Source organism: Schistocerca serialis, chromosome 1, assembly GCF_023864345.2.
Source record: "Schistocerca serialis cubense isolate TAMUIC-IGC-003099 chromosome 1, iqSchSeri2.2, whole genome shotgun sequence".
Classification (NCBI taxonomy): domain Eukaryota; kingdom Metazoa; phylum Arthropoda; class Insecta; order Orthoptera; family Acrididae; genus Schistocerca; species Schistocerca serialis.
Window position 1 is genome coordinate 305,789,994 of NC_064638.1, and position 23,690 is coordinate 305,813,683.

General features: G+C 39.7%; 1 protein-coding gene across 8 annotated transcripts in view; it reads left to right on the forward strand.

Moving 5' to 3' along the window:
* LOC126469111 (putative tRNA (cytidine(32)/guanosine(34)-2'-O)-methyltransferase) overlaps positions 1–23,690 on the forward strand; it is a 69,799-nt gene that overhangs the window by 17,643 nt on the left and 28,466 nt on the right. For all 8 annotated transcript variants that reach the window (XM_050096613.1, XM_050096610.1, XM_050096606.1 and 5 more), the window contains one exon: positions 14,693–14,762. In XM_050096613.1, the coding sequence (XP_049952570.1) occupies positions 14,693–14,762 (70 nt within the window). The remainder of the gene's footprint in view (positions 1–14,692; positions 14,763–23,690) is intronic.

Here is a 23,690-nt window from a genome sequence, read left to right on the forward strand (position 1 = left end):
AAGTCACCTCATCTTTGTTTTTTTTATATATATATATATATATATATATATATATATATATATATATATATATATATATATATATATGTACAATATTTTATACATCGTAAATGCTTCTGACACGAATAAATAAAAAAACTTGCCTTGGTACAAAAAGGGGTCCAATATTCAGGAACACACATTTTCAACAAATTGCCAGCACCTGTTAAAAACTTGATTTCAGATAAAGCACAGTTTAAACAGAGTTTGAAAGACTTTCTGATAGGCAGCTACTTCTATTCTATAGATGCATATCTTAACAGAGACTGTTAAGCCAGCTTAAGTAAAAATGTCTGTTAGATTTCCGTTTTGACGACACTTGGTCACAACAGTCAAAATTAGGTATTTTGTTTATGATAAATTATTAATAGTGCATAACAATGTTTCATTCTGGCAGTGTGTTAATTCTGTAAATATTAGCTGTTCCAGTTTACCACATTGTATTCACCTATTTTGACAATCTCCTGACAAATGATCGGGGCAGTAAGTATTATATTCCAATGTTCTATGTTATAGTTTCTGACATGTTCCATGCCCACGAGAATCATCTCATTTTTTTTGGGTCTATGGAATGAAAACTGGATCTAATCTAGTCGTCAGGCACAGGTGAATTCATGTTAATTATCAATGTTTTTACTGGCCATCCAGTTCTGCTGAAGCAGTTATAAAACCATTCAAAGAAAGTGTATGCTCAATAGTGCAGAAGTACCCAGATCATGCAACATTAATTGGATTGACTTTAATCTATTAAGTGTAGACTGGAACTATGAAATTACAATCATCTGTTCATAACTGTTCATTCATTGATTGCTCTTAAAGATGACTCATCTAAATTACAACACATAAAATGTTAGTTCAATTTATTACATGAATGATACTTAACTTGATACAGTCCTTTGCCATAGGAGCGCTTGATAATTTACAAGTGTCATTGACTATTAAAGCATCACTTGATATGCTAATTAAGAAACTGTTTTCTTGAAGTACAGTGTTCAGCACTTTCAAAAGTATGTTTATATCTGAGACTTGAATAACTCTTTAGTCCTGCTCAATGGCGTTGACTGCTTCAGCTAAGGTCATGAGCTGGGGGCAGATCCCTTCCCACCTTCTCAGTATTGACTTCTGTGCAAGACTGCTGCTGTGCGGACAGAGAGGGAGAGAGAGGGCATATTTTTGTGATGCACTTTTGAGCACGTTTTCCGAAAACTGCCGTGAACAGCTACACTGACATAAAAAAATATTGCAACACCAAGGAGGAGTTCTGCAAAGTAAACGAAAGTTGGTAGATGTATTTCTACATCTGACAGATGATGTCTTTTCAGATTTTTCACCAGTATCATAAGAGTGGCACTAGTAATGCCACGGTGAGGATGCAAATCAAATTTGCTTTAAATACTTGCTGTAACAGTCATGAGTGTGTTACCTTTCCGGATTGGTTGTGATGAGTTGATGTTAGTAAAGGATGCCTTTAAGGCTACAAAGATGTCATTGTCAACACCTCACTGAGTTTGAACGAGGTTGTGTAATTGAGCTATGGGAAGCTGGATGTTTCTTCTGTGATATTCAGAAAGATTTTTCCTTCTCATCCCATCCGGTAAGTCTCCGATGACCCGGGTTCTGGTTGGATTTTCTGAACTGTTACCCCTTTTCCTAACACACTCCAGTGCTTTTCCTTTGCCCCTTTTCCTTCCCCTTCAGCTCTTTTGCCGGAAGAAGGAGCCACTGGCTCTGAAAGCTTGCGTGAGTTAAACCTGTGTGTGTGTGTGTGTGTGTGTGTGTGTGTGTGTGTGTGTGTGTGTGTGTTTTCATGTGTTTATGTGTGTGTGTGTGCGCGCGCGCGCGCGTGTGCATGCATGCGCACGCACTCCTGCACACCTGCACTCCTGCTGCCACTTGGTGAGTAGATTTTTTTGTCTATTCAGTTACATTAGAAAGGCTTGTGAGAAGAATAGCCACTGTACATGATTACTGGCAGCAGTCAGTGGTCATGAGAATGTACAGTCGCAAGAAGACCGGGCTTTACACGGCCACATGGCACTGCTGAGAGGGAAGACCGTAATGTTTGGTGTATAGCTCCGTCATATCATACTACATGTGCAGCAGCAATTTTAGCAGCAGTTGACGCACCGCAGTCATCTCAACGAACTGTCACAATTAAGGACAGCTCTGGTCGAGATGCCCTGTAATGCGTATTCCACGGATCTCAAACCCCTGCCACTTTTGACTTCAATGATGTCAAAAAAAAGCTTGTTGGAGGGCAGGATGGAGTTCTGTTGTGTTTTCGTATGAAAGCTGGTTCTGCCTCAGCACCAGTGATGTCTTTGTGTTGGTTAGGAGGAGGCCAGTTGGGGGCCTGCAACCATCCTCTGCGTGCTAGACATTCGGGACCTGCACCTGGAGTTGTCATCTAAGGTACGATTTTGCATGAAAGTAGGAACACTCTTTTGATTATCCCATGCACCATGACTACAAATTTGTTCATCAGTCTATTTATTCAACAAATTGTTCTGCCAGACATGAACAGCATTCTAGGGGGTGTTTTCCAAAAGGGTAATACTTGCCCACATATTGCTGTTGTAACCCATTATGCTCTAGAGGGTGTCAACATGTTGCCTTGACGTGCTCAGTTGCCAGGTCTGTCTCCAGTTGAGTACGTAATGGACATCATTGGATGAAACTTCAGGATCGTCCACAACCAGCATTAACCATTCCTGTACTGACTGACAAGTGCAAGAGGCATGGAACTCCACCCCACAAACTAACATCTGGTATCTAGACAACACAATGCAAGCACATTTGGGTGTTTGCCTTCAACAGTCTGGCAGTTATTAATTAATTAATTAATTAATCAATTATTAATGTACCAGTATTTCACATTTGCAATGGCTTATCTTGCGCTTACATTAACCTGTGATCTTGCAATGTTAATCACTTAAACATGTTACCGTGACAAATGTATTCCTGAGGTTATTCTACATTAATTATTTTTTGGTGTTGCAGTTTTGTTCCTTGATTAAAGTTAGACAACCCACATACAATGGAAATATTTTAGGTCTAGTAGCTATAAACACGCTTGACGTTATTGGCAGTGTTAGTGTAGAGAAGAGGGATTAGCGATCGTGATGTCATTATAGTGACGATATTTACTACAGATAATAAATCCGTCAAGAAGGCCAGGAGAGTATTTATCCTACAAAAACCTGATAAGCAGTTGTTATTTCCATTACGATACTCACAGAGGTATTAGGGACAAAGTTGAAATGGATTGTAAATTGTGCTGTGGAGGCATATGTACTAAGTAAGTGGATTAAGGATGGAAAAGACCAACCTCGCTTTAATAACAAAATTTGGAAAATAATGAAGAAACAGAGACTGTGACATGCTCATTTCAGAACAGAATGTACAAATGTTTACGGGCAGAAGTTAGTGGAAATTTGTGTGTGTGTGTGTGTGTGTGTGTGTGTGTGTGTGTAAGAAGATCGACGCACAAAGTGTCCAACAATTTACACTGCTATAGCTTAATGAAAGATCTTGCCAAGGACCCAAGAAAATTGTGGTCATAAGAAAAACCATTAAGTGGATCAAAGGCTTCTATTGACCAGCCAGAGGTGGCAGTAGAATACAGCAAAAGGAGAGCTGAAGTTTTAAATTTCACGTTAAAGAAATCATTCACACAGGAGAATCCTATAAACATACCACTGTTTGAATGTCACACAGACTCTTGCATTGACTACATAGAAATAGGCATCGCATCACTGGCGTAGAGGTGCAACTGAAACAATTAAAAACAAATACACCTAAGATGCCAGGTCCAGATGGAATCCCAATTCGATTTTACAGACAGTATCCTGCGACATTTGCCTCTTACTAGCTTGCAAAGCACCAAGTCCCAAGCAATTGAAAAAGATTACAGGTGGCTCCTGTACATAAGAAAGATGAAAGAATGAACCCACGTAATTATAGACCAATATCCGTAACATTGGTTTCCTGCAGATTTCTTGAACACATTCTGAGTTTGAATGTAATACATTTCCTTGAGACAGTAAAGCTTCTGTCCACAAATGAGCACAAATTTAGAAAGCGTCACTCACGCGAAACTTGTCTTGCTCTTTTCTCACATGATATCCTATGAACCATGGATGAAAGGCAACAGGCAGATTCCATATTCCTAGATTTCTGGGAAGCATTTGACATGGTACCCGCAGCAGGTGGTTGATGAAGGTCTTGAGCACATAGACTAGTTTCCCATATATGGGAGTGGCTCAAAGACTTCTTAAGTAATAGAACCCATATCGTTGTCCTAGATGGTGTGTGTTCATCAGGAGATTAAGTGTGGGAAGTGGTAGGACCACTCTTATTCTGATTGTCAGGATGAGCAGCAGTTTATGACTGCCTGCTGATGATGGTATGGTGTACAGGAAGGTGTCTGTCAAATGGCTCAAGGAGGATACAGGATGACCTAAATAGAATATGTAGTTGGTGTGAGAAATGGTAGCTTGCTTCAAATGTAGAAATATGTAAGTTAATGTGTTCAAGTAGGAAAAAGATCCTTTAATGCTTGAATACAGCATTGGTAGTGCGCTGCTTGACACAGCACAATTATTAAATATTTAAGCATAATGTTACAAAGGATATCCCAGATCACATAAGAAACAGATTGATCCAATGCTTACTCTGGGGGGCAACCCTCGTCAGTGAACAGGCAGCAACAGCATGACACCCTTATTTTTGGCACCAACGATTAGATGGCACTCCTTTCGTGAAATAAGTGGCAATCTCATCCGAATGCAGGCATCCACAAAGTGCTGTCCACTTGCTGGCAGCTTCAACGTACAGATGTTTGCTTGTTTCTGAGAAAGCATTGCTAGTTGATCAAGTCATCATGCCAAGTGCCTGTGAGTACATTAATCGTAGAAGGAGCAGACAGACCACTCCTCAACTAAAAATGTTCAGATTTCCTGTCAGAGACAATGAAAGGTCACAGAAATGGATTTTGAATTTAGTCAAAAGAATATATTAGAAGTGAGAACTAATAAGGGATCATAAACTCTCAAGCCCCACTAAATTTTGTCTATCTTACATGTTGATACAACTATGAATACAATCAATTATTGACAAAATTATTTAAGTGGAGAGATAAAAAATATACTCACCAAGTGGCGGCAGAACACACACATAAAAGACGGTTGTCATTGGCAAGCTTTCAGAGCCAGTGGCTCCTTTTTCAGGCAGAAGGGTTTGAAGGGGAAGGACGAGGCGTGAAGGACAAGGACTAGAGAGGTCTTGGAAAAGGGGTGGATTTTGGGAAAGTCAGCCAGAACCGCGGGTCAGGGGAGACTTACCATTTGAGATGAGAAGGAAAGACTGAATGTTGGGGGCTGCATCGGATGAGATTTGAAAACCTGAGAGCTCAAAGGTGGAAGACAGGGTAATATACAGACAGAGATTACTGCTTAAACATTGTGCGTGAGTTAATAAGAGTGAAAAGCTCAGTGCATTGGATGTAACAGAGATGGAAGGTGGGTAGTGATATGATGTTGTTATAATGTGGCAACTGCATTTCCTGCACAGGAACCATATGAAATTTTGAAATGAAATCATTGCCATTATTGGACATTTGTTTTTGTTGTTTCACTATCACAATCTTGGCTATAGAACCATTTTTAAATGCAAGATGAAAACTGAAACCTGTAAAATATATAAATAACAGAATGCAAGGCATAATGTAATTCCATTTTAATGAGTGATACTTTAGTTGTCACCTTGCACTTGAAAATGGCTCTGCAGCCAGAATTGCAGTAGTGAAATAAATAAACAATAAAAACTTAACAGTCATATGGCAGCAATGATTTCATGACTGTGGCCCCAGCCAAGAAAACACCATCCTATAATTTCATTCCTGAGTTCTAAAATTGGGTGCATACTAGAGCAAAATGAAGCAAATGTGAGTGAACTAGTGTGAAGCTTCATTTATACTGCAGCAAATGAAAGCGAACACAAGCAAACGAGCATTCACAGACAATTCACTCGTAATCACTACCACAGCATTATTTCGAAATTTTGCCAATAGGTTGGATGACACCTTTCTCTGGGTCCCCATTATAGTTGAGGAAGAAATTTGAAAGCAGAGCCTTAATTACCGATGATAAACATGAAGTAGTTCACAGCGGAAGAATAATTTTTCTGCTGCTAGCGCAGAAGTAGAGAGGATGCGAGCTTCCATTGATGCTTTTCTAAAAGACTCACAACAAATTGAACATGAGCAAATGCCAAAAAAGCCTACCAAACATGACTGAATGACTGAATGTTTGAATGTTTGCTTTCACTCACCCACCATTTATAGTGGAGAGAACTGTCATTTGTTGATGGCCGCTCCTGTGTGTTTGCCCTGGTAGAAGGGCTTAAGTGAGCAATTCATCAGTGCTATCTGCCATTCTTTTCTATTACTTGGTGTCTGTTCTATGAATATTAACACAGTAGTGAATGGAAGGGAACACAACAGAATGAGAATTTCATCTTGCACACTCTTGCATATATTGATATTATATATTTGCTACTAAATTGTTTCTCACTGTGAACAGCTAAGCACGTACGGGAAAATTAACAGCTAAGCACTTAAGGGAAAACAACATAATAGACAGGATTTGTTTCACTTATGAAGCCAGAAATGTCGTGTTCAAGAAGAGATTAGGAATCATGTGTTTCTGAACTTTTTCATAAACATTAGATGCTTGGTGGATAGTGAACTGAAAATCTAACTCTGCTGAATGTTGTTTGCTCACACCTGCCTACCTTTTACACATCTGAGAATGCAGTTAGCTCTGATGTTTGTTCGGTTTGTCTTAGGCAGGCTTAAGTTGTCCTTACAGTAGAGACAACATTCCCAGAATTTAAGCAGGTAATGTAATGTAGAAAAGTCTCTTGAATGTACACTAAATTATGTAATGATCTGGAAATCAAAATATTTAAATTAGTCCAACATAGCTTGAAAATAAAGAGCTCTGTTACCAAATACTGTATGAAAGATCCTTTTTATGAAGTTAATGCTCATTGAGCTATACAGTCAAATACACTAATTATCCAAAACATTATGAGCAATGCACACTGTGACATCGGATGCCGCCTGATAGCGCTGTGAGCATGACTTGGTAACAAGAGTATGTAAGTGGAGCCAACAGACGGGGATCACCCCAGCGAAGATATGGGCTGCAACTGGTGAAATCAGTTGAGATAAGTGACCTTGACAAAGAGCGGATTATTATTATGCAGAGCGTGTGAACAAGTATGCCAAAAAAGGTGAAGCTTATTATTGAATGTTTATGTGCTACTATCCTGAGCATCCACGGGAAGAGGTAGAAGGGTAATGAAACTACCAGTAGGTGCTAAATGGTTGTAGTCTATGACTCTTCACAGAATGTAGTGTTTGGAGACTTGTCTGCTCTGTAAAGTAGGATAGATGGTGATCTGTGGTGTCTCTGCTGAAAGAGCACAATGCTGATACACAAACAAGTGTTTCAGAGCACACCGTTCATCATACATTTTTGACCATTGGAACTTTGCTGCAGACGACCCCTGTGTGTTCACATGTTGACCCAACAATGTCTTCAATTATGACTGCAGTGGGCACAGGACCATAAGCATTCGAGCGTCGATCAATGGAAACATGTTGGCTCTTCAGGTGAAACACATTTTTGCTACACTAGGTTGATGGTCGTCTCCACAAGTGTCGTCATAGAGGTGAAAGGCGGCTTGAAAAACATGCAGTGCACCATGGGCACAGGCTGGTGGGAGCAGTATTTTGCTATGGGAGGCATTTTTCTGCAGTTGCATGGGCCCTGTGGTAGTAATTGAAGACATTCTGACGGCTGTTAACCACCTGCATCCCTTCATGCTTGATGTCTTCCCCAATGGTGATGTCATCTTTCAGCAGTATAATTGACCATTTCTTGGAGCCAGAACCATGCTACAGTGGTTTGAGGAGCATTATAGTGAACTCACATTGACGTCTCAGCAATCAACTTTGCCTGAAGTGAATTCTGTGGAACCCATCTGGGTCACTATTGGGACTGAGTATGCAAATGAGTGGCCTGTTATTTATGTGAATTACACGACCTGTGTGTAGACATCTAATGCCACATACCTTCACAAACCTACCAACAAACTGTTGGATCCCTGGTACACAGAATCAGTGATGTAATTTGTTCTAAAGGTGAACAAACAAGCTTTTCTGGCTCATCAGTGTATAAATATATATTTCACATTTTTCTGACAGACAGTTATTGCTACAGGCAATGTCAGATTGCTGGGTTTGGATCTAGAAAAGCCGGCCGGTGTGGCCGAGCGGTTCTAAGCGCTAAAGTCTCGAGCCAGGCGACCGCTACGGTCGCAGGTTCGAACCCTGCCTCGGGCATGGATGTGTGTGATGTCCTTAGGCTAGTTAGATTTAAGTAGTTCTAAGTTGTAGGGGACTGATGACCTCAGAAGTTAAGTCTCATAGTGCTCAGAGCCATTTGAACCATTTTTTGATCCAGAAAAGTTGCACAACAGACTCCTGTGTGATGCTCAGTTTGGAGAGAGAGCATTCGTGAACAGCAGGAAACAATGGCGTACACATACAACAGTTCCACTAAAATTTACATCTGATACTGGCTCTTCAGTAGTATTTGAAGGGTCTAGTGATAAGATTTATATGTCATCACCTAAACTGAAAGTGAGCACAGCGAGAAGAACATATAGTGCTGTTAGTCACCTTCTGGAAGAAGGTAAAGCATTTCCAGATCTGTAAGAAATCACAAAAATACATGCGAGACAAGTTAAAAGAAAACTCTGTATGGTGCACCATGATGATACTCCAAGGAAGCAAAAACTGAAACAGAAAATTCGTACTAAGAACAGATCTTTAAAAAACAAATCTTTCCACTTGTCAGAAATTAAGGATAGACTGTTGCACTGTAGAAGCTCAAATAATAATGCCCACATGTTCAGCTGTTTCTGTTTCCTGCTTATTAGTCCAGGGGACTGGCTGAAATGCAGTGCAAGAGCAAAAAGCATCAGTGGTCTTCAGTTGAGAAAAATCTCTTATAAATTTTTGCGAAAATTGGGTATCATACGAGGGTTGGAACTTTAATAGTAGCAACTATTTATTTACAGCTCGTACAAAATAGATTCATGATTCAAAGTTTACTGACCTTCAAAGTATTCTCAAGCATTGTGTATAACCCGTTGCCGGCGATGTGGAAGTTGTAGGATACTCTTGGCAGTGCCAGTTGTGTTGACAGTTTGAGTGGCATGATATATTGCCCAATGAATTTGTAGCAATTCTGAAGCGAATTCCGTGAAATGTTTCCTTCAGTTTGGAAATTGAGTTGAACTTACGAGGGCTTAAGTCAGGGGAGTACAATAGGTGGTATAACACTTAGCAGCCCCATCAGTCAAACAAATCAGTAACAGCTTGCACTGTAAGTGCTTGGGCATTGACCTGCAAAATGATGGTCAGGTCCAGCAGAAAGTGTCATAACTTCTGTCTCAGTGCTGTTCATTTTTGGAACCCAACCTACGACCAACTTAGAGACAGAAGTGATGACACTTTCTGCAGGACCTGACCATCATTTTGCAGGACAATGATCAAGGATGTACAGTGCAAGCCGTTACTGATTTGTTTGATTGATGGGGCTGCTGAGTGCTGTACCACCTACTGCACTCCCCTGACTTAACCCCTTGTAAGTTCAACTCGATTTCTAAACTGAAGGAAACATTTCATGGCATTCGCTTCAGAACTGCTACAAATTCGTTGGGAAATAGACCACGCTGCTCAAACTGTCAACACAAGTGTCACTGGCCAATGACTTCCAAATCACTGACAACAGGTTATACACAATGCTGGTGACTACTTAGAAGGTCAGTAAAACTTTGAAACACATATCTATTTTGTACGAACTGTAAATAAGTAGTTTCCACTATTAAAGTTCCAACCCTCTTATTTGTGGTCTACCACTGCAGTGTTTGTATCCAGTACCAGCGGCCGGGCAAAGCAAGCACACCACCATCGTTTGCAGTCAGCACCACAGCTGGCAAATACAAATTCTTCAGGCCCCTGGCAGCAAGGCCTCCTCCACTTGCATCTCCACAAATGTTCTTGAGGCAGACCAGCTCTGTGCCATTGTGCATTCGCTTTTCAGTAATGTACTTGGATGGTTAATAGTGGTGTTAATGTTTCTCTATTCATGTCATTATTCAGTGTGTAGTTATTACCTGATGAAATTTTGTTTGTGTAATGGTTGTTAGTAAAAATTTCAGATAACAGCAGTATTATCTGGGATATCTACAATTAGACAATGGATTGGTGACGCAAAGTTTCTACCAGGCTTTAACAAAAACCTTTTTAGTCAACTTAGCAAGCAGCCCGAGGCACAGACCACTTTAGAAAGGGCATCTGTAGTGTCTTTTGATGAGATGTCAATAATGTCCCATCTGGAATACACGAAAGATCTGAATACAGGATTTGGATGATAGGAGAAGGAAACCACCTCCTGCAAAGTATGCACTTGTTTTTGTGGTTATAGGTATCTAAAGTAACTGGAAACTGCCTGTTTCATACTTTTTGTCTAATTCAGGAGTAAAATGTGGGTTTGTTGGGACTCTTACAGGAGCTAATTAATCTACTGGAAAAATGCAAAGTAGGAATCAAAATCGGTCATTTGCAATGAAGGAGCTAGTAATCGTTATTGGGACTCTTACAGGAGCTAATTATTTTACTGGTTATAATGTTCCATATTTATTCAAAAGCATAAAAAACAATCTGCTTTGTGGTAACTTCACTTCCAACAATGCTGTTGTTTCATTTGGAGATATTAGGCTGACATACGATATTTTCAAAAAAAAAAAAAAAAAAAAAAAAAGTGGAAGATATTAAAACTCACTGACAGTCATTTACAACCTGATTTATTCCACAAAATGAATGTGAAAATGACAGTTTAGTTCCCCCACTATTCTGTTGCGCAGCTGTCAGAACATGTATAGCAACAATGTCATGCACAGTGATACAGCTGAAAACTTAGTGTTTTATGGAATTTATTAACAATGTGTTTGAAGTTTTTAATAGCAAGACAGCGTTTTCCTCTAATTCATATAGATTTGCTATATCAGAACAAAGTCCAAAGGTAATGGCAGCAATAGAAAGAGCAAAAGAAGTTTTAAGCACTGTACATAAAATTGATAAGACAGGTAAACTTGACACCACCATGCATTACAGGATTGTTACAGCCCATTAATGGTATTGCGCAGTTTTCTGTAGAAGAACAAACTGTCAGCATTATGTTTTTACTGACTAGCAGGTTAAATGAGGATGGCCTAGAGAATTTATTTTCAATGTTACATTAGAAAGGTGGCTACAACTGGAATGCAACTGCAAGAACACTAAGGCGCATGTTCAAACCAGCTCTGTGAATTCACTAATGAAACCTGAGCTTTAAAGTGTGAGAATGACACTGATAAGATGCTTTTACTGAGTAATATTGAGTTGGAAAATGGAAGTTATGAATCTCAGTAGTTGACGGGTTCTGAAAACATGGAAATCCCTTATACACATAGTTGCTCTGCAGATGGACAAGACACTAACATTGAAGGTGAGAATATCTGGTTTCCTCTCAGAAAGGCCTTTCTTTTGAACGATGTTCAGCAGTGCATTTTGCTGGCTGCTTAGCACATAAATATGCCCTCAGTTACGATTGTTGGAGACATAGGGAGACACTTGTGGTGATGAGCTTCAAGAGAAGAGAGAGTTATTTATTATCTGTAAAAGGTACATAACTGGTAATTTGTGTGATTTTCCAACTGGCTTCAGAGCTCTAACTTTTGAGTTAAGTAACATTGAGACTTTTTAAAACTCATATGTGTCCTGTTCTGTAAGGTTTACTTATAACAGAAACATAAAGTTTAAAAGTTTAAGATCCTTAACTACATGAAATCTGCAGTTGAATAATTTCACTGACTGGATGTTGAAGAATATGAAAACAGACTTTTTATTTTAAATCATCTTCCTAAATACAATTTATATTATAATTGCAGAACTACATTCAAAGACATGTTTCATAAAACTTTATTAAAACTTAAGATACTAAAAATGTGTTGTGTTGAAGTGACATAAATAAATATGTTATACTGCACTTATAAATTTCATTGTCTTTTCTTCATCACTTTGCCCCATTTAAATAAAAGGAGGTAACTGTTAAATGTGAGCAACTGTTAAATCTGAGCAAAACATTTCTGTTTGTGACATTAGTGATTTGCTGAAAGCATATTGAAGATTTTTACAGTGTCTCAATTTTTTTTGTAGTAGCAATCTTGAAGATAAAGTTGTTCAGTATACAGATGAAATGACATTCATTTACAAATAAAGTATGCAGATGAAAATGTGGTTGTGGTTGAGAATGGTTACAGAAATATTTGCAAAAGAAGTTCAAACACTTTCTGAGTCTTATTTACTGTCTCAATGTTAAAAATATATTGTCATTATAACTCAGCTACGCCTTATACATCCACTATACAAAGTACAGGATTTTGTCCGTAGTATCGAGATATGACACCCAATGGTACCTCGGTTGTGTTTACTATGCTCAAATCATTTACTTGATTAGCAGTTACAATGAGCCTTCTACACATACTATTCACCAGTTAAATTTTTATTTGACACATTAAGATCAGTGAGTTTTGTTGTACATGTTCATTTTAACATCAGGCAAGAACAGTAAGATGGGAGGGGAAAAAAAAAAAAAAAAGAACAGAACAGCAGTGGGTGCCTGTATAGCTGGGCCATCCACAGTTGTGTGGCACTGCTACTGACAGGTGATTTCTTGTATTCGGATAAACTTATTTTTACTGTTGCTAGTGTCTAATAAGGGGAAATGGGCAGGTATTGGCAAGGGATGAACAACTGTAAAGAGCAAAGCCGAAAACAAATTACTGAGACAGCTGTAATCGAATTTTCTATAGGGCTTCGAACTCAAAACCAGCAGGCTTCAGACGTTTATTACAGTTGCATTGGTACAATATGTGTTAATCATTTGTCAGTAAACTAACTAATTAAATTCAAATAAGCTGAAAATAATTTGAAAGCTTTCTAGTGTTGTATCTGTATGTGGAGCTTTTTTTACCCCATAATCCATATCAAATGAGCTGCAGAACAGAGCGCGTGACAGGTGACGAGTGTGTAAACTACGCAATTGCATAAAGCAACAGTTTCTCAGAAATCTTTTATTGCAATATGTCCTCCATTCAAACACTAAACTTGAGAAATGTTTATGAGCATTACTTTTCATTCATGTCATTTATGTTTGCTGCATGTAATTGTAAGAAGTATCCCAGTAGTATAAATAAATTTCATTTGTAGAATTATGGGAGCTAATATGTGACCTTCAGCTACAGTCAACTGTGGTGTGAATGCACGTGGTGTGTAGCACTCCAGCCTTCTGCTAATTGACAACAAATGTGTCCGGTGATCTGGGCCTCAGAAACTTAGCAAAGAAACAGTGTTGGCAATTCCATGTCCTGTACAGGGGCATCTGTCTGCTGTGTCTTCCGCATTTAATAGAGGTTTTCTATATGCCTCTCTGAGATTAATCTTTAAATTTTACTTTTCTGAGTTTTAAATGTTTCTATACACCGCATCTATTTCTCCTACAATTGTATGTTTCCAACTAAAGTATCTCTATGTATTTCTGGCATTCATTTTGATTTAACCTTTTTTCACTTCCTGTTAATTTGATTCCTAAGTAGCCTATCTGCTCTCTTCCTACCTCATTTTTAGAACTGTTATTTTTTTTCTTTCATTCATAAGCATGAGCAATTCCTGAGATATCTGTGGTGTCTTACCCTCTCTTTCCTTGTACTTCTTGAAGCTTTTACTTTGCCAGCTCATCACTGTCTTGAAGAATTTACACTTCATCTCTTTCTGTCTTAATTTTCAGTATTCAAACATTTATGTACTCCTTTTCGGGTATACTCTTGAATTTCAGCTTGCTGCTCCTCCCTACTACTAATACAAAAGATGATGATGTAACTTTAAGGGCATCATGGGAAAAAATCAGTATCAGAACTTGAAGTACATTTTTTCATTTCTTATATGTGTCCAAGTGAAACTGACATGTTGCCAGCAGAAAGGGGTTCTGGGCGCTACTTGCCCTGATTTAGACTTAAGCTGAGTTTTGTTATTCTTTGTTTATATCTAAAGAGCCAGAACATTTTCAGTACTCAGACATGTATTGTATAAATAATGGTGCTGTAGGGTCTGTCCAGAAGCAGAAATAGCCCAAACACACAAATCAAGCATTTATTATATTCCTCATTTACTATGTTTCTTTAAAACAGTGTTGAATTGAGGTGCAGTTTAATTTTAATGATGGTTGCTGTTCATCCAAAATGCCACTCAAACTTTGTGCCACTGTACTGTGTTCCTCACTAACAAAACCATATGTCTGTGATACTCTGCAATTAGATGTGGAGGGGCCAAATTATTTATGTTGAATATAAGATCTATATTATGTGAGCAAATATCCAAAATTTGTTTGTTGATCTCTGTCTTAAAGTGCACCACATTGGTTGCAACGCAAAGTAGCTTCCTATGACTTTTCTATAAATATGATGTTTGCTGTTGCAGGTGTACAAAGAGTTGTTGACCTTTGTGCAGCCCCAGGTAGCTGGAGTCAGGTTTTGTCCCAGAAATTAAGGTATTACTTCTTTTCAATAATTTTTTTTGTCATTTTAGGATAGTGGTTCATGGTGTGGGTTCCTGTTGTCATGTCCTAGTTCATGAATCACAGGCAACGTATGAGTGGCCAAGTAAGTGGTCCTGACAGTCAGGATACCAGTTATTTTGGAATAAGGCTGGGCATCTTGGACGTATTCTGAGTCGTGGTCACCTTTGTGCTCAGATGGCAAAGACTACCAAATCCACCGGTTAGTCCCTCAACCATTAGGGGTAAAACTCAATGGGACCCGGGGCAAGTAAGGCTAGCATCCTGCTTCCCTGGTACTTTAAATATGACTGGCAACAATCAGAGCAAAATGCCTCGGACCTTTGGAGGTGACGGAGTTCCACCTCTAATTGACAAACCAGGGACTCCTAAGATACGACTTGGCAAACGAATGGTAATGAGATGGGGAGCTATTAATTTCAATGGGGCTACTCTGGGAAGAAGGTAGAGCTGGCAGAGGCTGCAAGTAAGATGGGGTTGGACGTTTTAGCTGTTAGTGACATTCAGGTAAGGGGTGAGAAAGAAGAGGAAGTGGGAGAATACAAGGTGTACCTGTTGTGGGTTAGCAGGAGAGCCAACACCGGGTTACTAGAGGAAGCCGAAAGGCACGCGTTTTAGCTCATGCAGGCTGGCGTGAGGTCTGGAACAGGACAAGGAAATTAGAATTTAGAAAAACGGACATAGCTGGTGGAATACTTAACTTTAATCCATAAGTGGTGAACGTCGCTCTTGACTGTACATTATTCACAATATCAGTAGTAACTGAACATGGCGCCTTGCTAGGTCGTAACAAATGACGTAGCTGAAGGCTATGTTAACTATCGTCTCGGCAAATGAGAGCGTATTTTGTCAGTGAACCATCACTAGCAAAGTCGGTTGTACAACTGGGGCGAGTGCTAGGAAGTCTCTCTGGACCTGCCTTGTGGCGGCGCTCGGTCTGCAATCACTGATAGTGGCGACACGCAGGTCCGACGTATACTAACGGACCGCGTCCGATTTAAAGGCTACCGCCTAGCAAGTGTGGTGTCTTGCAGTGACACCACAGTACCTGTCAGGAGTCAAAGCAGGAATAGCACAATGGGGTGTAGGGCTTTACAACCGGAAAGAAATGGAACCCAGCGTAGTTGCAATAAGGTATGTAAACGAACTACTGATGTGGATAGATTTGACAGTGTCTAGCAAGAAAATTAGGATGGTGTCAGTATATTCGCATTGTGAAGGGACAGATCAAGATAAGATGGATAGTTTTTATGACGCACTCAGTGACGTAGTTGTTAAAGTAAAGGACAAGGACAGTATTCTGCTCATGGGTGATTTTAATGCCAGGATTGGAAATCGTACAGAAGGGTATGAAAAGGTTATGGGTAAATTTGGAGAGGGTATGAAGGCCAACAGGAACGGGAAACAACTCTCGGATTTCTGTGCCAGTATGGGCTTAGTAATCACAAACTCCTTTTTTTTTTTTTTAAATAAGAACATTCACCGGTATACTTGGGAAGGCAGGGGAACCAGATCTGTCATTGACTTTATAATAACAGTTCAGGAAGGCTGTGAGGGACACACGTATATTCAGGGGATTCTTTGATGACACTGATCACTATTTAATCTGCAGTGAAATTGGTATTGTGAGGCCGAAAGTGCAGGAGGTCAGGTCCATATGTAGGAGGATAAGAGTGGAGAAACTTCAGGATAAAGAAATCAGGCACAAGTACATAACAGTGATCTCAGAAAGGTACCAGTTAGTTGAATGTAGTCAATTACAGTCATTGGAAAAGGAATGGACAAGGTGCAGGGATACAGTACTAGAAGTGGCTAAAGAATGTCTTGGAACAGTATTGTGTAAAGGTAGGATGAAGCAAACAGCTTGGTGGAATGACACAGTCAAGGCAGCCTGCAAAAGGAAAAAGAAGGCATATCAAAAAGACTACATACTAGAACCCAGGTAGACAGAGAAAGTTATGTTGAAAGTTAGCGAAACAGATAATTGCAGCATCCAAGAAGAAATATTGGGAAGACTTTGGAAACAGGTTGGAGACTTTGGGTCAAGCTGCTGGAAAACCATTCTGAAGTGTAATTAGCAGTCTTCGAAAGGGAGGTAAGAAGGAAACGACAAGTATTTTGGACAGGTCAGGAAAACTGCTGGTGAATCCTGTTGATACCTTGGGCAGATGGAGGGAATATCTTGAAGAGTTGCTCAATGTAGGTGAAAATACGGTCAGTAATATTTCAGATTTCAGTGTACAATGGGATAGGAATGATGATGGGAATGGGATCACATTTGAGGAAGTGGAGAAAATGGTCAATAGATTGCCGTGCAGTAAAGCGGCTGGGGTGGATGAAATTAAGTCAGAACTCATCAAATACAGTGGAATGTCAGGTCTTAAATGGCTACACAGGATAATTGAAATGGTGTGGGAGTCGGGATAGGTTCCATCAGACTGGATGAAAGCAGTAATCACACCAATCTTTAAACATGGAAACAGAAAAGATTGTAACAACTACAGAGGTATCTCTTTAATCAGCATTGTGGGTAAAATCTTCTCAGGTATTGTTGAAAGCAAAGTGCGAGTATTAGCTGAGGACAAATTGGATGAAAATCAGTGTGGGTTTAGGCCTCTTAGAGGTTGTCAGGACCAGATCTTTAGCTTATGGCAAATAATGGAGAAGTGTTACAAGTGGAACAGGGAATTGTATCTATGCTTTATAGATCTAGAAAAGGCTGCAACCTGTCTCCACTGTTGTTCATATTATTTATGGATCATATGTTGAAAACAATAGACTGTCTGGGTGAGATTAAGATATGTGAACACAAAATAAGCAGTTTTGCATATGCGGATGACTTAGTTGTGATGGCAGATTCGATTGAAAGTTTGCAAAGTAATGTTTCAGAGCTAGATCAGAAATGTAAGGACTATGGTATGAAGATTAGCATCTCCAAAACGAAAGTAATGTCAGTGGGAAAGAGATATAAACGGATTGAGTGCCAAATAGGAGGAACAAAGTTAGAACAGGTGGACTGTTTCAAGTACTTAGGATGCATATTCTCACAGGATGGCAACATAGTGAAAGAACTGGAAGTGAGGTGTAGCAAAGCTAATGCAGTGAGCGCTCAGCTACAATCTACTCTCTTCTGCAAGAAGGAAGTCAGTACCAAGACTAAATTATCTGTGCACCGTTCAATCATTTGACCAACTTTGTTGTATGGGAGCGAAAGCTGGGTGGATTCAGGTTACCTTATCAATAAGGTTGAGGTTACGGATATGAAAGTAGCTAGGATGATTGCAGGCACTAGTAGATGTGAACAATGGCAGGAGGGTGTCCACAATGAGGAAATCAAATAAAAACTGGGAATGAACTCTATAGATGTAGCAGTCAGGGCGAACAGGCTTAGATGGTGGGGTCATATTACACGCATGGGAGAAGCAAGGTTACCCGAGAGACTCATGGGTTCAGCAGTAGAGGGTAGGAGTAGACCAAGGAGAAGGTACCTGGATTCGGTTAAAAATGATTTTGAAGTAATAGACGTAACATCAAAAGAGGCACCAATGTTAGCACTGAATAGGGGATCATGGAGGAATTTTATAAGGGGGACTATGCTCCAGACTGAACGCTGAAAGGCATAATCAGTCTTAAACGATGATGATGATGATGATGATGATGATGATGATGATTTTAGGATAGTAAGAAGACATTCTGTTTCTGCCACAAGGAATGCAAACATAAATTATGGTAACAATGAATGATTAATGGAAAATCTCATATAAAGATGTGAAACAAATACTAACAAAGAGATAGAGGGGCTGGCCAGTACTTACCTCAGCTCAGTACAGCCGATAGATACACAAAAAACAGAACCAAAAATTTACGTTCCTAGTTTTCGGAACAAATGTTCCTTCATCAGGGAGGAGAAGAGGGGAAAGAAAGGGAAGAAGTGAAAGTAGATTCAGTTACTCACAACAACAATGAATGGATAGAACAGTTACTACTCACAAGTAAAATATATTCATTTTTGAGGGAAGAAATATTGATAGTAGATGAGTTTGGATGATTAAGAAGTACTCTAGTGACTAACAATGATAGTAGATGTGCATCATAGTTAATTTCCATAGCTTGCTGCAATATGATATAGAACCTTTGGATAGGCAATGTCAGAATGTTCTGTGTGGATTACTGTTCTCTCCAATGTAAATTTGAGCTAAACATTGAATCTCAATACTTTTGTAAGCTACTGAACTTTGAAGTGCCACATGATATTAGATGGAAAGCCATAATTGAAAGTAAAGTAATGTGAATATATGTTACTGTAAAAGTAAGATGATTGGTAAATCCTAGAATTAACTGGTGAAACCTAAGACTGACCAACACGGTGTGTTAAAAGTTTGAAATTTCATACTATGTAGAGATTTCGAACTTTTACTAGGAGACAATGGTGAATCTTTGGATGTATTTACTTATAATTATCTTACTTTTACAGTAACATATACAAAAATACACCAATTTTCAATTGAATAATCTTACTATCTAACAGTTTTCTTTTAGTGCAATATAAAGTGTCTTTGTTACCAAATGTATTTTCATGTCATTGTCTTTGCATTTCCAAATGATGTCTTTGTTAGTGAGCAGTGACTGTGGGTGTTTATTGAGAGAAATGCTGTGATTACTGAGGGTGGGGGAACTGCTTGTCCACACCACTGCAGAACATAACTGAAAAATCAGGATACATTTTGCATGCTTATAAATTTGTGACATCAATACATTACTCCCATAGATTTGTTCTCATTCAGTACCATACATGTCTTTAATTGTGTAGTAAACATTAGGCACGTAGTAAATACAATCCTGGAAATGGAAAAAAGAACACATTGACACCGGTGTGTCAGACCCACCACACTTGCTCCGGACACTGCGAGAGGGCTGTACAAGCAATGATCACACGCACGGCACAGCGGACACACCAGGAACCGCGGTGTTGGCCGTCGAATGGCGCTAGCTGCGCAGCATTTGTGCACCGCCGCCGTCAGTGTCAGCCAGTTTGCCGTGGCATACGGAGCTCCATCGCAGTCTTTAACACTGGTAGCATGCCGCGACAGCGTGGACGTGAACCGTATGTGCAGTTGATGGACTTTGAGCGAGGGCATATAGTGGGCATGCGGGAGGCCGGGTGGACGTACCGCCGAATTGCTCAACACGTGGGGCGTGAGGTCTCCACAGTACATCGATGTTGTCACCAGTGGTCGGCGGAAGGTGCACGTGCCCGTCGACCTGGGACCGGACCGCAGCGATGCACGGATGCACGCCAAGACCGTAGGATCCTACGCAGTGCCGTAGGGGACCGCACCGCCACTTCCCAGCAAATTAGGGACACTGTTGCTCCTGGGGTATCGGCGAGGACCATTCGCAACCGTCTCCATGAAGCTGGGCTACGGTCCCGCACACCGTTAGGCCGTCTTCTGCTCACGCCCCAACATCGTGCAGCCTGCCTCCAGTGGTGTCGTGACAGGCGTGAATGGAGGGACGAATGGAGACTGTATTGGTTAATAAAAAAAAAAATGGAGATGAGAGACCGTGAAAAAGGGAAAGAATGAAAGAAATGCAGATCGGACTTTGTATTACGGAAAAGCTATCGGACTTCGTTATTCGGAAAAGCTATTGTTGGGGTGGTCCTTGTGGCGTTTTTGAGCAAAAGTTAAACCAATTTTCACTACAAAAGTTATTGAAAAGAAACAGAGAATAACAGAATGTAACTGACAGGGGGAAATGGCGTAGCTTAGAGTTCATTCTTTACCAGGTTAACATGTCTTCTTTCGGGCGGCGTCCACGTCTTCAAAAATCTCCTTCATTTCAGCGTGAAAAAATCTGCTCCGAAATCTTGTAATAGTCCAGGGATCACTAATTTATACCAATTAAAATCATCTTGATACTGTATGCAATTTAATTCACTTTGCTACTTCCATCCACCGAAGTTCTTAATAACTTCCACAATGTCTACACATTACAATCAGATCAAGATTAGCCATTAAGTTTTTACGTCAGCATCCGATCACGCCTGCCTTAAGCTACCGCTGTCAAGAGACAAACAAAAAATGGATAGAAAACAAAAAAAGTGTTACCATTTTAGTATTTTCTCTGCCGTCGAGCGCTCATACCGCTGCGACGGGATATTTTTTATCTGAGGGAACGAGTGTAGTGCGGCGAAATTTAAAGCCCCGCTACAAGACGTGTCGTCTTCAGCGATGAGAGTCGCTTCTGCCTTGGTGCCAATGATGGTCGTATGCGTGTTTGGCGCCGTGCAGGTGAGCGCCACAATCAGGACTGCATACGACCGAGGCACACAGGGCCAACACCCGGCATCATGGTGTGGGGAGCAATCTCCTACACTGGCCGTACACCACTGGTGATCGTCGAGGGGACACTGAATAGTGCACGGTACATCCAAACCGTCATCGAACCCATCGTTCTACCATTCCTAGACCAGCAAGGGAACTTGCTGTTCCAACAGGACAATGCACGTCCGCATGTATCCCGTGCCGCCCAACGTGCTCTAGAAGGTGTAAGTCAACTACCCTGGCCAGCAAGATCTCCGGATCTGTCCCCCATTGAGCATGTTTGGGACTGGATGAAGCGTCGTCTCACGCGGTCTGCACGTCCAGCACGAACGCTGGTTCAACTGAGGCGCCAGGTGGAAATGGCATGGCAAGCCGTTCCACAGGACTACATCCAGCATCTCTACGATCGTCTCCATGGGAGAATAGCAGCCTGCATTGCTGCGAAAGGTGGATATGCGCTGTACTAGTGCCGACATTGTGCATGCTCTGTTGCCTGTGTCTATGTGCCTGTGGTTCTGTCAGTGTGATCATGTGATGTATCTGACCCCAGGAATGTGTCAATAAAGTTTCCCCTTCCTGGGACAATGAATTCACGGTGTTCTTATTTCAATTTCCAGGAGTGTAGTTATGATTAATTTGTAGAGTGGCCATCGCCAAAACATCATATGACTAATATGTTGATGGATTTGTCTGATTAAATGGTCTGTATGTTGACTACTTTTATGTAATGTCTATTCACTTTGTTTTCTTCTGTTTTTCATGCTGTGTGGCTTCTCTGACAAATAATTTCATGCATGAAATTAATATTGAGAGAGAACAGTATCTTGGTATAAGTATAATTCTGTATCTGTAATTTAATTTAAACTAGTTGGCAAAATCAAACAGTGGAAAATCTAGGATGGAATAATGACAATATTGAGAAATATCCAGAAAAGTCAAGTAGAAATACTCAAATTCACATAAAATATAAATTCTGTAGTGTCCCTAAGCCTGTCAAAAATCTGTTCTTAATTTTAATTAAGACAAGAGTTATGTTAATTTTTTTGAAACATATGAAATTTTCCCCACTCATATGTTGAAAACTATTGATCTCACTGCAGCACTTTCGTTTGTTCATTACCAAAATACCTCACTCAGCTATGAATCATTTAAATTTTTCATATTGCATTACATTTCCTGTACACAAGCTTCTGAAAGCAGTGTTTTTATGCTGTTGTGTCAATACTTAACTTGTAACAAATGTGAAGTTTAAAGTCTCTTATCTCACAAAAAAAGTAAAAATTCTGAAATTTATGTGTATTATTGCTCTCATTTGGCAGCAGTATTTCTACATCAAAAATCTTTTCTAAATTTTAATTTTGGGCTGCTGTTATTGTTGGTTATTGAAATATGGGAAATTTTCATATCTGGAAAAGTTTCCTTCTTAAGGTTGCATGCCTTGAAAGTTATTATACACATGAAATAATTCTCAGTGTCTACAAAAAATGAAATATATTAAAAAAGCAATCTGACCTGCCAAAAGGAGATGGTGGGAGCTGCCTGAACACTATTCCTTAGTCTCAGAACAGAAAAGAGAAATTGATCAAAATAAATTCATGAGCACAGGATGTAATGGAAGTAAGAGGTTAATTAAAGAGCACTGTACACTAATCCAACAATGGGAAAACAGCCCTTAATTCAGAGTCAGTGGCACTACTGGTGTCACTGCTCGTACTGACAGATATTATCAAGTCTTTGATGCATGTTGTAACACTGCTTCATTATTCCTTGCTTCCTGTATCGCTCATTTCATGGGGTTCACTATCTTTTGCCAGTCTTCTGTTGTCAGTTTTTTAACTGCGTTCTTCAAAAAGCATTCCACTTCAGTCAACATAATTTTTTTAATTTTCTGTAGCGATATGATGTTTAACCTGAGCCCAAATCTGTTTGGTATTGCTTTGAAATGGCAATGGTGAGGAGACAACCTGAGCACTTTATGTTTGTGTTTTTATTTTGCTATTTCATCCACAGTGTAAACAGGGTTCTTTGGCATATGTTTTGACGCAAGTTCTAACAGTTCTGCCCTTGTCAAGTTCCTGTTAAACTGTATTTTATGTTTCACTAGCCAGCAAACAATGTTTATTCTTCTTCATTGTCTTTGTGGGTACCTTATATTCTATAACTAAATGATTTGTAGCATTATCAGTAATATTTATAGAGCTTTTCATTAAGTTTTCAAGCACAGATTCTTCAGATCATTTCACAAAAGGTTGTGATTCATCACTTTGTTTTAGGCAGAGGTCTTGTTTGATCTGAATAACAGCAGACAGTTAGGAAAAGAACCTTTTGCAATTTCATCGTGTACTACTATTATTGTTTTTCTTACCAATCTGACCTGCCATACTACCACTGATGGTATTGTCTGTCCAACATTTTTTTTAAAAAAAACTGTGTCCTGCATTCACCCATGTTTCATTAAGCCAAATGATATTGTCAGCATTTGTCCCTGCTAATGCCCTAAGAAAGTGGCATCACCAGGTTATCCCCTGCTACGAAGGTAGCTTGTACCTTTTTGAGTATTGGTTACTCCTTTTTT